Source organism: Lucilia sericata, unplaced genomic scaffold, assembly GCF_015586225.1.
Source record: "Lucilia sericata isolate MDLA Ls3-8-SP2 unplaced genomic scaffold, ASM1558622v1 Contig000094F_arrow, whole genome shotgun sequence".
Taxonomy (NCBI): domain Eukaryota; kingdom Metazoa; phylum Arthropoda; class Insecta; order Diptera; family Calliphoridae; genus Lucilia; species Lucilia sericata.
The window spans coordinates 285860-301302 of record NW_023994126.1 but is presented as its reverse complement, the minus strand read 5'-3'; the positions used below and the strand labels follow the sequence as shown (position 1 = coordinate 301302).

The window sequence follows — 15443 nt, the reverse complement described above, 5'->3', positions numbered from 1 at the left end:
GTTCCCAAAAGTAGCACAAGCACCCCAAAATCGGTACTCATCTTCTCCAAATTTAACAGCTTTCCTGAAGGATGATGCAAAATTAAATATAACCTTAATAAGTTTTATACGATCTTAAATGTCTCTATCAAATTCCATAAGAATCGGTCTATATTATATCCAAGCGTCCATAAATAACGTGCTTAAAATCATGTGCAGAGATGAAATTCTTCATAATCAAGATTCATAGGTTCATAGTTTACCTCTATATATGTAAATCCTATTTCAGAAAATAAATTTATTCTTAATAAATTATTAAAACATATTAGTATTATGATACATTCGAAAAAAAATGATTTGTTTTAAAACATCCTTCTTAGAGCTCGGTCCGGGATCCAAACCATTAAGATCGTATTCCGAAAATAAAACCGATACACGATAATAAAATTTAAGCATAAATCTAATAAATGAGCAAATCTTGGTAAAACGTGTTGTGTTGGTGCGTATGTAAGATACGGCATTACCGATCTTTTACCTGTTTTTACATGTTCATACATTTTTGTTTTATTGTATATTTTAAATTTTAATGATTTTTTTTCAAAAAAATGTTTTTGGAAGATGTTAGCCTTTCTAACATGTAGTCACTTCATTGTAGTGACACCAAATTCTTAACAGAACAACGCTCTTTTAGCTTATTTTTTCAAACATTTTTTACAATTATTGCACAGTAATATTTAAAATAATTCAAATCTTAATTTAATTTACAGTGTAAATTATAAATTATGTAATGTAATGTACTTTATAAAAAATACTTTTTTATTATTATTTTAAAAAATCAATGTTTCTTAGATTTAAATTACTATTATTGAAAAATTATGAAAAATAAAATAGTTTTACGAAAGCAAATTTATAAATCAGGTGTGGGGTCGCAATAAAAAAAAAAAATAAAAAATTAATTAAAAATGGATCTACGGCCAAATCGACAAAAAATGATTGATACTTTAATTGCATCAGGAATACAATTTCCTGAATCAGCAACTATGAGCCAGTTAAGATGTTTATATGATTCTGTGCTTTTGAATCAAACCCATAATGAGTCAATTCCTTGTGAGCAGATTGCTTCTCCTGTTACTCTTGATTTAACTTCCGATTCAAGTATTGGTGTATTAACAACTGAATGTTCAGTTACTATTCCGCAGCTCTTATTTCTACAACTTCCGTTACAACTTCCGATTTATGTGCCTCTGTAATTCCCGAAACTACTTCCGGTGGAATACTTTATACAACTTCCGTCCCTTTTAATTATTCAAACCCTGTTGTTACAATTCCTTCAAGAATCCCTAATGCAATACTCGGTGGAACATCATCATCGTTTGCTGCAACAGCTGACGCAACATTGCCTTTAAACAATGACATACCAAGATATACTTCTGTTTATTCCAATTTCTCGAGAACCGTTCCTCCTGTTACCAATTCTACAACTTCATCTCAAGAGTTAGAACTTGAAACCCAAATTAAGATATTAAAAATGAGATGTGAGATGATAAACCTACAAAAACATCTTAACGACCTGGAATATAATTCAGTTAGTAAAACACACAGGATCAATTATGATGAACTGAACAAAATGGTCCCGAAATTTGACGGTGGTAATGACGATGATATTGAAAAATTTTTTAAAAAATTGGAAGAATATACTTATAATTATAATGATGAAGAAAAGCTGTTATGTTTGAAGTGGTTATTGGAAGGAACAGCTAGGGAATTTATGGAAAATTCAAGCAATTGGACATACAATAATTTGAAGGGAGCTCTTTTCAAAATATTTAAAAGGGTTATTACCCGAGAAGATGTATATCGCAAATTACGTGCTCGAACTTTGAAGGCTTCTGAATCCTGCATTAGCTACATCATTTCAATGCAAACCATCGCGTCTCAAGCAAAAATTGAAGGCCAGGAACTAGTTGACATTATTATTGATGGTATGCAAGACAGTTCTAACAACATTTCCCTTTTATATGGTTCAACTACTGTTGAAAAACTAATTACTTGCGTTGATAGATATGAAAAACGTCGTAACAGATTGTACGAAAAGCGTCAAGGGAAAACACAAGTAAAAAAGCCAAGTAACAACAATAATCAAGATTCTATACGCTGTTTCAATTGCTCTCAATTTGGACATATGAAGAGTTCATGTCCGAAACCCATACGTCCTCCAGGTTCATGTTTCATTTGCCAACAAATGGGACATATTCATAAAAATTGTCCTAACCGTCAAAATATTTCAGCGTCAGTTTTTCCAGAAGATGTTGTTAATTCTAATGAAGTTGTTGTCGTTGATCCAATGTTAATGGTGAGTGTGGCATTTTTCCTACCTTTAAGAAACAAATATGCTAATTACCTTAATGTTTCATGTTTAATTGATTCGGGTAGCCCAATTAATCTAATTTCGAAAACAATTGTGCCAAAATCTATTCAACTTTCTGAAGATCTACTTCCAACCCGCTATGTTGGAATCGGAAATTGTAATATGAAAATGTATGGCATAATTTCGTGTCAAATTAAATTTCAAAATATAGTTAAATCAATTGAATTAGTTGTAATACCAGATAATGATATAAAAATTCCAATGATATTGGGTAGGAATTTTATGGAAAAATTTAATATAAATCTAATTCATGTTTAATGATAAAAATGTATGCATATTTGATTCTAAACAGGAAATAAATAATACAGATAAAATTTCTTTGGTGTCTAAAGTTAATGTTGAGGGTAATTCAGACTTTCAGTTGACTGACACTCAAGAACTTTCAAAAGATTTTATTAATTACAATTCGAAGCTAAGTGATGAACAAATATTGAAATTGAATAACATAATAGATAAGTTTTATATAAATCCTACAGATATTATTAGAAAACCACATAACTACAGAATTAAAATTCGTTTATCTGATGATGTGCCAGTTTATTGTTCTCCTCGTCGTTTATCTGTACGAGATCGAGATGAAGTTCAAAAGATAACATCCGATCTGTTAAATAGAAATATTATACGTCCCAGTAGTTCACCTCATGCATCCGCTATTGTTTTAACTAAAAAGAAAAGTGGTGAAACACGAATGTGTGTAGACTATAGTGCATTAAATAAAAAGACAATTCGAGATAATTTTCCATTGCCTCTGATTGAGGATTGTATAGAATATGTGGGAGGGAAAAAATGGTTTACTCTTTTAGATTTAAAATATGGGTTTTATCACATAGAAGTTGAAAAAGATTCGATACCACTGACCTCCTTTGTGACACCTCATGGACAGTATGAATATTTAAGAATGCCTTTCGGTCTTAAGAATGCACCAGCCAATTTTCAACGATTTGTTACAAATATTTTCCGAGACCTAATTGATAATAGGAAAAGCGTTATTTATATAGATGATATTTTAATAGCTTCAACAGATTTTGAGTCTCACCTTCAAATATTAACGGAAGTTTTAAAACGTGCTTATGAAACAGGTTTACAATTTAAATTGAAAAAATGCAAATTTTGTTATCAGTCCATTGAATATTTGGGATACTCTATAGATCCGTTAGGAATCCGTCCAACTGAAAATCACTTAAATGCCATAAAAAATTTCCCTGTTCCAAAAAATCAAAAAGAACTCCAAACTTGCATAGGTCTTTTCTCGTATTTCAGGAAATTTATACAATCTTTTTCATTTATTGCCAGACCTTTATTAGATTTATTACGAAAAGAGAAAAAATACGACTTTTCTCCAGATTGTGTCAGATCCTTTAATGAACTTAAGAAATGCTTAATGAAACAACCGGTTTTATCAATATATTCACCTAAAAGAGAAACAGAATTGCATTGCGATGCAAGCACAAAGGGATTTGGAGCAATACTGATGCAAAAACAAGATGACAAAAAATTCCACCCTGTTGCATTTTTTTCAAAATCTACTTCCTCAGCCGAGAGTCGTTACCATAGTTTTGAACTTGAGACACTTTCAATTATTTATGCATTACGTAGGTTTAGAGCATATTTAGAAGGAATTCATTTTACTATAATAACAGATTGCAATTCTCTCACAATGACACTGAATAAGAAGCAAGTAAATCCAAGAATTGCTAGATGGGCTTTAGAATTAGAAAACTTTGACTATTCTATTCAGCATCGTAGAGGGATGTCTATGGGACACGTCGATGCCTTAAGTAGATCTTTAAGTGAAAATTGTAGTAATGTTATTATGGACAAATGTAATGTAATAGCTGCTTTAGATTGCAATGAACTTGACACTAGACTACAATTAACACAAGGGAGAGATAGTAATATCAAGAAATTAATCTTAGAATTGGAATCTAGAAAAATTAAAGGATATGAACTTATAGATGGTCTGCTATTTCGTAAGGATGATACTAATAACTTAATGTTGTATGTGCCTAAGGAAATGGAGGAAAATGTTATAAGAATGATCCATGAAAAAATTGGCCATTTAGGTCCAGGGAAATGTTATGATCAAATTCGCTTTAATTATTGGTTCCCAAATATGAAGGCCAAAATTGTTTCGTACATACAAAATTGTATAAAATGTATAACATATTCAGCTCCTGCTCGTGTAAACGAACAAAATTTATATAACATTCCAAAGAAACCTATACCTTTTGATACTATTCACATTGATCATTTTGGACCACTTCCATCATTGAAATCAAAACGTAAGCACATATTAGTTGTCATAGATGCATTTACAAAATTTGTCCGATTATATCCTGTAAATTCAACCAGTACTAAAGAAGTTTGTTGTTCTTTAGAAAAGTACTTTAACTATTATAGTAGACCAAAAAGACTAATAACAGATCGAGGTTCTTGTTTTACATCTATGGAATTCGCAAATTTTGTTTTGAAGAATAATATTGAACATATTAAGGTGGCAGTGGCATCCCCTCAGGCTAATGGCCAAGTTGAACGAGTAAATCGTGTCATTAAGGGTATTTTAAGTAAGATTAGTAATCCGATAGATCATGCTGATTGGTCTCTAAAATTATCTCAAGTTGAGTATGCTATAAACAATACTGTACATGGGTCTACAAAAGATACACCAAGCAGATTATTATTTGGTGTAAAACAGCGAGGTGCAGTAGTGGATGCATTAACAGAATATTTGGATGATAAAGTGTAAAACCAGAATAGTCGTGATTTAGAATCACAGAGACTAAAAGCGTTAGAAGAAATTGAACGATCCCAGAAAAACAACGAGAACTATTTTAACAAACATCATGTGCCTGCTAAACAATATTCAGCAGGAGATTATGTTGTAGTCATGAATACTGATAATACTGTGGGTAAGAACAAAAAATTTATTGAAAAATATCGAGGACCTTTAATTGTAGACAAGGTATTATCTAACGATCGCTATATTATAAAAGATATTGGTAATTGTCAACTTACTCAAATTCCTTATAAGGGCACTGTAGAAGCTAAACGACTTAGAAAATGGGTGACACCAAATTAATTTTTATTATTTGCCACACTACTTCATTATTATTTTTTATATGTTGTTTTTGATTGAGGTCAATCAAATTGTCAGATTGGCCGAACTGTAATGTACTTTATAAAAAATACTTTTTTATTATTATTTTAAAAAATCAATGTTTCTTAGATTTAAATTACTATTATTGAAAAATTATGAAAAATAAAATAGTTTTACGAAAGCAAATTTATAATTACAATAAACATATGCAAAAAGTTTTCGTGAGAATTTCTTAAAATTTCACAAAACATGTCAAAACAAAATTTTTGCAGTTCTCTAGAGAAATTAAACTTTAAAGTTCTTTAATTATAAAAAGTGCAAAATAGAAGAAAAAATGCCAAAAATGCACTTTTAATGCTAAAAATTTCTAGCAAAAGACGAAAAAGTGCTAAAAAGCATCTAGCATTTTTTTTCTAAAAAATAAGTGCAACCGACGAAAAAAGTGCTAGAATTGACTTTAAATGCCGTTATGGCAACACTGCTCGTATGTAGTACATTAAAACGCATCGTTTGAGAGGTATTCATCCAAAAAGTGGACCACGGGACACCCTAATGTACATTAGGGGCATAACTATTGTAATTTTTTGCAAATATGAGAATTGGCATAGCCTAGTCGAATAGAACATTAAAAAATATGAAAATCCACATGATATTTTCGCGGCTGTTAAAAATGTTCACGCACCAAACGCAATAAAGTTTTTCATTACATATTTTCAATTATTTTAGAAAAATACATTTTGTTCTTTTATTAAGTTGTTTTTATAATTAATAATACCTGCGGACATACTTCAAAAATTATTTTAAATAAGGGAAGTATCCTTCACATTTGCAAAAAAAAAAGATGCAATTATTTATATACACAGAAAAAAATTTGAGCATATATATTATGAACAGCTATCATTAACTAAAGTTAATAATATTTAAGAATAAGTTCCTAAATTATATGAATTATTTCATTTTTATTTTTTTAAACATAATCTAGAAGCCTTGACTTAAAAAATTAAAAATTATCTTTCTATTTTTCTATTTGTTAAAAAATGTTTGAAATTTTCTTTGGAAAATTTTTTATTTCTTTATGATTTTTAGATTGAAAACAATGAAATATGCGCGTAAGTTGCAGGATTGTCTGAAGAATGGATGTTTACCCGTATTTGCTGATGTTTTTTATTTCATATTTTGTTTTCCAATATTTTTGTTTATTTTTTATAAAAATTTGCTAATATTTTCTAAAAAAATGGAACATTGAATATTTATTACAATGTGGATATTTATTTCAATTTTTTATGAAAATAAAAAAAAAAAAGTAAAAAAACAAACAAAATTCATTCATGTACAAATTCATACATTTTATGAACTTTTAATATACCGAATGAAAATGGTTTGGGAAAAAAGTCATGTTCGTACAATTTATTACAAAATTCATTCTAGTTATGTATTATTTTTTTCTGTGTAATGACTGATTGATCATCGCTCAGCCAAAACCGAAAAAGCTAGGATCATGGATTTTTGATATTAGGTTTCTTTGGCACTGTATAGATCCATTACGAAGGATTTTTGAAAACTCGAATATTTAGTGGATGAAATGGGTAAAAAGGAGTAAAAGTTGGTTTATTTCAGAAATTGTTGTTGGTTTGTGATGTTTTTGGTTCCAAATCACTCAATAAAATTATATTCATTCATTTTACAACATTGGCCATCACGTGGTGGTATGCCAAAAATTTCGCAAAATTAGTTATATCCCTAATGTACATATCTCTTATACCCAAAAGTAAGTACATATCTCTTATACACAAAAAATTAAAATTTTTCAAAAACTGAATAAATATTAATGTTTGTATTTTTTACATTTTTTAAATTTAACAAAAACGCACATCTCATGGTAAGTAATTTGTTAAAATTTATACCCTGAACCACTATAGTGGGAAGGGTATTATGCGTTTGTGCGGATGTTTGTAACCTTAAAGTATACCGGTTGACTCAGAATCAGATTCTGAGTCGATTTAACGGTGTCCGTCCATCCGACCGTCCATGTGTCCATGTAAACGTTGTTATCAAAGTACAGGTCGCAATTTTCAAGATAATTTTTAATTTAAATTTGGAATTTGTACAAGGACGAATCCTATTAAAAATGGTTAAAATCGGTCCATTATTTCATCTAACCCCATACAACTGAACCCCCCGAAAAGGGCTTTTGAGCTCATAATTATGTATAATATAAAAGTATCTCGATAAAAGTTCGCACAACTAAGTAAAAAATAAGTTAGAAGGGTTTATATTTGTTCAGTCTTGGTAGACCTTTCCATATACATACTAAAATTTAAAAAAATAATTAAAAAACTTTGTTAGAGATACATATATGTAGAGATAGAGATTAGAGATATAGGCAGAGCTATGCCATGGTTTGTGTAGAATTTTTTCGCTATACCTATAGGCTGTTGTGCGTTTTTATGGAGACTAGAAACAAATGTGGACCGATTTTTGTAATAGAGTTGTAAGAGAGTTATCTAAAAATAATTCGTGTGAAATTTGATAATTAATTAAGTTTCAAAAATGTTTTCAGGAGACATTTTATAAAAGGCGCATCTCGAATTAATATTGTACATTCTTTAGTACTATCATGTTTTTAACTGAGACAGTGAGACCGTATATAGATTGATTTTCGTCGTCTCTGACAAAATTTGAGTAAAACAGTATGCTTTTTATTTTGCAGAGCAAAATTTCCGATTAATCGATGCAAAAAATCGATTTCAGTATAAAATTGGTAGTATATAATCGATCACAAAATAATCGATTAATAGTTATAATCGAAGTCGATTTATTATTCCATAATACATACATATGCATACATACAGCTGTGGTCAGCTAATTGGAAACGCTCTCTTTATATTACTACTTGACGTGATTTGTATAAAATTATGAAAATATTACCTTACATTTTCAGTTCCAAACACATGTATTTTATAAATTGATGTTGTTATAATAAAATGGAATACATTTTGTTATGGAACATTTCATAATTTCTTTTCAATTTTGAATTTGGTGAAAATCGCCCAAAGATACATCAAAGAAATTGCGACAATTAATTGGAAACTTCCATTTTTTATTAAAAAATTTTAAAGTTAAATCTAATTTTAATAAAAAATTTAATTGTATTTTGGTAAATATTATTATTAATTTACGGCTGTATTTATAAAAACTTATTTTAAGTTTATTAAACAATTTTAGGCAAAATTCAGGAAAATCGTATTTATAAACGTGAAATAGCTTAAAACACCTTCAATAAACCATTGACAATTAGAAGAATTTTATTGTAGGCTCGACCCTTCTTTAAGCCAACAATAACTTGATTTTTAACAATTTTTTTCTCAGATAAAGATTTTTCCGGTAATTTTAGGTTGATTGCGAAAAGTAATTATGGTTTCTTTTAAAATAAAATCTAAAAATTCTAATTTTAACGTTTACAAATTTGTAAATAAAATCCCAGAAAATTTTTAAACGATTATATTTTGAGGAAAAAAGTCAAATCTAGGCATTATTGGATTAATGCATGAATATTTGACAATATTCCAATTGTCCAGCACTATTTTTAGGCAATTTGGAAATGCCCGTCTGTCAACCAAATGATGGATAAAATCATTTGATTTGGCTTTTTCAAAGTTTGTTGGTTAAATATAATGCCATAAAGTAATTAACAATGTAAATTATATTGATTAGTGTTATACTAATGCAAAATATATTCGCCGGCATTAAAATTAGTCAAATATCAAAGAAATTTATCAATATTTGCAAAAATTTATCAAAAATTACAAGGAAAATAAGTAAAAATAAGAAAATGTGTCATAGTGATGTATATTTTGTCGCAAAATATCCGTTATTCGGATACTTTTAATAATAATTAGAAATTATTTGTTATATTTATACATATGAAATAAATAGACATTTATTAAAGCCATATATATATTTATTTTTCTTAAAAGTTTGTTTTTATTGTCAAAAATCTATTATAAACAAAAATATGAAATTAAGAAAACCGAATCAACGAATATTTTATCCTAATTGTACGCAACACTAACACATAAAATGACAGCCATATTGTACAGTGCTGCCAACTTAAACATAAATCAGCACAATAGTTAATATACGTTTATTATTTGTTTATGAATATCACAATTTTATTAATGGTTTTTAAGGCTAAAGTGTGCTTTAACTATTGAGTGCATTAAAAGCAAAATAAGATTTTTTATAAATACAAGCGTTAATGTATAAGAAATTTTAACCACAATTTTTTGGACTAATAATGAAAATAAGCCAAAGAAATACTCCTTCCCTGGGTAGATCCATTTTTGAACTTCATAAACCTTGTAAATCGTAAAAGGATATAGGAGAACAGCCCTGTTATTAAAAATATATATATTTTTGATCGTTAATATCATATATCAATAATTCTATCAGACATGATTTCGAGAAGTTTCCTATTTAAAATCAGCAAAATCCGTTCATAAACAACGGAGATATAAGCAAAAATCCGAGACAACCTCTGAAATTTTCATTAAAAATAAACAACAACAACACTGCTTATTCATTGCCTTTGTATTTTGTTTTTGTTTTTTTGAGTATTTCGTTTCGTATGTTTGGATGGCTGTGTGTTTCATTGCCTTGTGTATATTGTTTTTGTTTTCTTGGTGTATTGAATTTCGTATGTTTGGATGTCTGTTGGTTTCATTGCGTTGTGGTATTTTGTTTTTGTTTTTTTCTGTATTTTTCGTTTCGTATGTTTGGATGTCTGTTGGTTTTGCTGCCTTGTGTATTTTGTTTTTTGTGTGTTTATTTCGTTTAGCGTTGTTGTTGTTCATTATGTTTTGCTATTGCTATAATAATGATATAGTCGGGAAAATGAATTTTTAAATACACTATGGTGAAGGGTATATAAGATTCGGCACAGCCGAATATAGTACTCTTTTATGTGTTCTGGCCTAATCCGGGCTCTACATATTTAATTTCATGTTTCTAGGTTCAATATAATAGAAAACTCAAAAAGTACCTTTTGTAGAACGAAAAAGTACCAAAAAGTCCCCTTTATGTGCTCTGGCCTAATCCGGGCTCTACATATTTAATACCATGTTTCTAGGTTCAATATTATAGAAAATTCAAAGAGTACCTTTTGTATAACGAAAAAGTACCAAAAAATCCCTTTTTATAGGTTCTTACTTAGTCAAGGTCCTACATGCTAAATTTCATGTTTCTAGGTTCAATATTATAGAAAATTCAAAAAGTACCTTTTGTAGAACGAAAAAGTACCAAAAAGTCCCCTTTTATTTGTTCTGACCTAATTCGGGCTCAACATACTTAATTTCATGTTTCTAGGTTCAATATTATAGAAAATTCAAAAAGTACCCTTTGGAGAACGAAAAAGTACCAAAAAGTCCACTTTTATGTGTTCTGGCCTAATCCGGGCTCTACGTACTTAATTTCATGTTTCTAGGTTCAATATTATAGAAAATTCAAAAAGTACCTTTTGTAGAACGAAAAAGTACCAAAAAGTCCCCTTTTTTGTGCTCTGGCCTAATCCGGGCTCTACATATTTAATACCATGTTTCTAGGTTCAATATTATAGAAAATTCAAAGAGTACCTTTTGTATAACGAAAAAGTACCAAAAAATCCCTTTTTATAGGTTCTTACTTAGTCAAGGTCCTACATGCTAAATTTCATGTTTCTAGGTTCAATATTATAGAAAATTCAAAAAGTACCTTTTGTAGAACGAAAAGTACCAAAAAGTGCCCTTTAACCCATTAGAGGTCAAATGAAAACCGGCTTTAAGTTTTTGATTTTAGATTTATTTATTAATAAAAACAAGCATAAAAAATCATAAAATGAAAGAAAATTTTAAAAATTTTTTATTGAAAGCGAGTTTTAGGGGGTGTACTCAAATGAGTACACTGACTTCTTAAGTATAAAATTTTTCGAGACATTATTTTTCGACACAAAGTGTTTTAAAACATTTTTTGCACTACCAACGTACTCTGGCATGGAAAATTACGCACCGCAACTGTTATTCTCTTTTTGTGGGATAGTGCCTAGCTCCATCTTGACGTAAACCTTCAGCTATTGGCATAGACTTCCATGATTTCTTTTGTCCACCTTGGCGGATATAATAACGTGAAATGTTTCGGGAAACAAAAGTTGATCCATGGGACTCTCACTGCACATTACATGTAGCCTCCAAGCGTTAGAAATTGTCATATCAAAAGCATTTATGTAAATAAAACCCACCACCACTTCTTATCATGAACAGCAATCCTATACAAAGAGATGGATTGATCGAGATCATAAACCCCAGTCATTCTTTTATTGTGGTTTCTTTGCACCAACGCTTAAGGATTCCTAACGTTTCAATTGTGTCATAGTTGGTTCCCATTGTGCAAACACTAACTATTATTTTTCCATCTTACCAACAAAATACAATTTTCTTTATCGAACATGTAGTCATATGCAGCTCGATCCTGCTTCTTCATTTCCTTCCTGGTAGTCAAAGGACACTTTCTGGTTCAGTTTTCCCTGACAGTTCCAGTTGCACGGTATCCTAATTTTTTAAGATCGAGGAGAAGATTTGCAAAAACATCAATTGTCCCAGGAATATCTTGCGGTAGGGCTGATGAAGTCATATCATACTCAACACCTTCATCTTCGCTGTTTAGTATACTCGGATTAGGTGGTATGATAGCCATATCAATTTCTTCGTCTTCACTATCAGCGAAAATGCTATCAACGGCCTCTTGAAGCCCTTTGTAAATCTGCTGGACCGTAAAACGTATATCGCTCATATTTTAAATCTAACAAAAGAATTAAATATTCTTACTAATGGATACTGTCATTGTACTCAAACGAGTACAGCCAACTTTATACCTTTCTATTTTTTTTTATTTTCTTATTTCTAAGTATTTTTTGAATCCTGTATGTTTCGTTGTTATTATTTTTATAAAAATAATGCATAATTACCAAACAAATTTTAAAATTGTTTCAAATATTTACAAAATATTTTACTAAACCACACAATGTATTCGACTCACAATATAAACTGATAATTCTGCATAATCAACAGAAACTAAGTATAAATTATTTTTCTGCAGCTCTTTTTATTGTTGTTTTGAAACTAAATAAGGGTACAACGTTTGCTGTTTCGTTAGTTTTGCTGGGATACACGTAAAAATACAACTGTACTCAGTTGAGTACGGTGACTTCTAATGGGTTAATGTGTTCTCGCCTTTAATTTCATGTTTCTAGCCAATAACAACGTAACGTGATGTTCATTCTTTGCTTTGTATTTATAAACAAGAATTACAATAACAAATAACAAAAAAATTTACCGTTTGATACTGTGTTTTGTTTTTGTTTGTTTATTGTTTTGTATAAGCATGCACGAAAAAAGTAAATTTTTGATGAAATTTTCAGAGGTGGTCTCGGATTTTTACTCATATCTTCGTTATTTATGGGCCGATTGGGCTGATTTTAAATAGCGTTCTATTCGACCGTATTTCCGATAGAATTATTGAAAATTCGGATCTCGCAGATATCTGGGGTCTTCTGAAAACAGATTTCAACATACACACAGACAGACAGACGGAAATGGCTAAATCGACTCCGCTATCTATAAGGATCCGGAATATATATACTTTATAGGGTCGGAAAATTATATTATAGAAATTACAAACGGAATGACAAACTTATATATACCCTTCTCACGAAGGTGAAGGGTATAAAAATACAAGTGTTTGGAACTGAAAATCTAAGGTAATATTTTCATAATTTTTTACAAATCACGTAGAGCTGTAATATAAAGAGGGCGTTTCCAATTAGCTGACCACAGCTGCATTTATGGGGAATTTCGTGTCAAGTGACCCAACTTTAAAAATCGATGTCTTTCGATTTTGATGAAATTTGCACCAAAGTTAGTACTATGAGATAGTAGGCTAAGTGACCACAAAGCTCTTAAAGGAAATGGTCTAAGCATTATTCTGAGCAAAAAAAAATGCAACAAAAACGTCCATTTTAAAAAGTAGGGGAAAATTAAGTGCCAAATATTGAAAAAAATTGTATTGAGTTAAAAAATATTTTTTTTTGATAGATATCCCACTCGTATCCCATTATGGGACTATATAGCCCTTCAAGGAAATTGCATAACCTTCCTTTTAAGGGCCAAAGAACCAACCAGATATTTTTCACATAATTCTGGTAAATACTAGGCTATTCAATTATTCGAGTTTTAATCTTAAACGGTATATTCGACAAATAATTATTTGAGGTTTTATTTTAGCCGGTTAATAATCGGATAATTCAAAAATTTTATGGAGATCGGCCAATAATTGATCCTGCCCCCCATAGAAGGTTCCCCTCAGAACATTACTTTATAGCTCATAACTTGCTTCAAAATTGCAGTAAATCAACGAAAGTCAGCATAAACAAGTTTTAAAGAAACATAAATCTCTCTACATGATGATCGGTCCATAATTGACCCTACCGCCTATATAAATGTTTTTAACGCTTATAGCTTGCTTCAAAATGGTAGTTAAGCAACGAAATTCGACGTAAATAAGTTTTAGGGGAACTAGAATATCTCTCCCATATTTTATGGAGATCGGCCCATAATTGGCCCTACCCCCATATAAGGATCCACTCTGAAGATTACTTTAAAGCTTATAACTTTTTCAAAACCTCATTAAATCATCGAAAGTCAACATAAACAGGTTTTAGAGAAACTAAAATCTCTCTGACAAAATATGAGGATAGGTTCAGGTCCCCTCACAAAATTACTATAACGCTCATAACTTGCTGTAAAATAATAGTTAAGCTACGAAATTCGACGTAAACAAGTTCCTATGTGCCAAAATTTATGGAGATCGGCCCATAATTGACCCTACCCCCCATATAAGGTTCTTCTCACAAAATTACTTAAAAGTTCATAATTTGCTTCAAAATTCCAACATAACAACGAAATTGACATAAACATGTTATTTAGAAACTAAAATATCTCTGCCAGATATTAAGAGGCTCGGTCTATAATTGATTCTACCCCCATAAAAGGTTCTCCTCATAAAATGGCTTTAACGCTCATAACTATAACTTGATTCAACATAAAAAACAACTTCTTCAAAATTATAGTAAAGCAATGAAGTTCGACATAAACAAGTTTTATGGGAACATAATTCTAATTTTTTTTTGAGAATCGGCCCCTTTTAAATGGCCTTTCTCATAGAATGACATTAACACCCATGTGTGACGATAAAATTCATCATGAACTAGTGTTGTAGAATCTAAATCTTTCTGTCAAATATTATGAGCATCGGGTCATATAGGATCAAATCCTTCATAAAAGGCTTATACCCCATTTACACATACACGAAATCTAGTAGATTTCATTTAAAATCTTTTTCCAAATCTAATCCGTTTACACTTACTATTCTTGACATTTAGGAAGATTTCATTTTTTTTAATATTTCTTGAAAAAGTGTGTGATATGAAAAATAAGAAGGAAAAATGGGATATTTATCAAAATTCCATTTAAAATAAAAAAATAGATATTTAAATATAACATTACCTTTTATTTTAAATTAACTTTTCATTCATGTTTTTCAATTTATAAAAATTTTGTCGACATTTTAATTTTTTTTGTTTGTTTTGTTTTCCTCTTTTTTATTGTGTAGTGTCGTATTTTTTAGTATTATTTAGGAAAAAACAGAGTTGCATCACTAAAAACTATTAGATTTTGAGCAGATTTTAACGAAATCTAGTTACGAAGTAGATTTTGTTTTGTATGGGAAATCTAGTTAAAATCAAGTAGATTTGGCTCGAAATCTCATAAGTACTAGATTTCGTGTATGTGTAAATGGGTTATTAGAAAGCATTGACATAACAAGTTTTATTGAAACCAAAATCTTAGGAGG

General features: G+C 29.9%; 2 protein-coding genes across 5 annotated transcripts in view; one reads left to right on the top strand and one right to left on the bottom strand.

Annotated features, from left to right (window-relative positions):
* The window catches only part of LOC119599870 (tubulin polyglutamylase TTLL5), a 214203-nt gene that overhangs the window by 107706 nt on the left and 91054 nt on the right, over positions 1–15443 (bottom strand). The window lies entirely within an intron of this gene.
* On the top strand, positions 1607–3535 carry LOC119599868. The gene is made up of 3 exons (XM_037949779.1): positions 1607–2332; positions 2700–3486; positions 3528–3535. The coding sequence occupies exons 1-3, from the start codon at positions 1607–1609 to the stop codon at positions 3533–3535; spliced, it is 1521 nt and encodes a 506-aa protein (XP_037805707.1).

What these genes read in the sequence shown, in the direction of transcription:
- LOC119599868 (XM_037949779.1), top strand. Translation starts at nt 1,607, where the DNA reads ATGGTCCCGAAATTTGACGGTGGTAATGACGATGATATTGAAAAATTT. An exon ending in TCGTTGATCCAATGTTAATG is followed by an intron (nt 2,333 to 2,699) that starts GTGAGTGTGGCA and finishes GATTCTAAACAG; the next exon opens with GAAATAAATAATACAGATAA.